The 870-nt window shown below is 40.6% G+C and overlaps 1 protein-coding gene across 1 annotated transcript; it reads left to right on the forward strand.

The window, feature by feature from the left end:
• Positions 1-289: 289 nt before the first annotated feature.
• Positions 290-709, forward strand: LOC109222429 (uncharacterized mitochondrial protein AtMg00810-like; the record flags this gene model as incomplete). The annotated part of the gene is made up of 1 exon (XM_019386789.1): positions 290-709. A coding segment is annotated over one exon (420 nt), but the record flags the coding sequence as incomplete, so codon positions are not given.
• Positions 710-870: the final 161 nt, after the last annotated feature.

The raw sequence follows: 870 nt of genomic DNA on the forward strand, positions 1-870 counted from the left end.
ATGGTTACAGTGAGGATAGTGATTCCATTAGCTGTCTCGAAGGGCTGGAATCTGTATCAAATGGATGTGTATAATGCCTTCTTGCAAGGTGATCTATGTGAAGAAGTTTATATGGAAATGCTAGAAGGATAGAGGGGACAGGGGGAGAAGAAAGTTTGTTGGTTGCTTAAGTCCTTATATGAATTGAAACAGGCATCTAGACAGTGGAATATTAAACTAACAGATGCATTAGTGGAAGCAGGCTTCATGCAGAGCAGCTATGACTATTCATTGTTTACCTTAAAAAAAGGGACAAGATGTGGTGATTGTTCTAGTGTATGTGAATGATTTACTCATCACTGGAAGCAGCACTGAGTTGATTGATGAAGCTAAAGGGGTGTTGCACAAAAAATTCAAATTAAAAGATCTAGGAGAGCTCACGTACTTCCTTGGTATAGAAGTCTTGAGGTCTAAGTCATGTGTCATCCTAAATCAAAGGAAGTATGTATTGGAGTTGGTTTACGATCTAGGCCTAAGTGGTGCTAGGGTGGCCAACACACCTTTGGAATCCAGTCTAAAGCTAACAACTGTGGAGTATGACAAGGCAGTTGGAATCAAAGGTGACGAAATGCTGGAAGACATCAACAAATACCATAAGTTAATTGGGAGGCTAATGTATGTCACTATCACAAGACCTGATATCAATTTTGCAGTTCAAACACTCAGCTAGTTCATGCAAGCACCAAAGAAATCGCATTGTGAGGTTGCAACAAGGCTGGTAAGATATCTAAAAGGCACAGTAGGTCAAGGAGTTTAGCTGCAGGCTACAGAAGCCAATGAATTGACCTGTAGTGTAATTCAGATTGGCATCATGACCAATACACGAGTCAG

This window comes from Nicotiana attenuata, unplaced genomic scaffold (genome assembly GCF_001879085.1).
Source record: "Nicotiana attenuata strain UT unplaced genomic scaffold, NIATTr2, whole genome shotgun sequence".
Taxonomy (NCBI): domain Eukaryota; kingdom Viridiplantae; phylum Streptophyta; class Magnoliopsida; order Solanales; family Solanaceae; genus Nicotiana; species Nicotiana attenuata.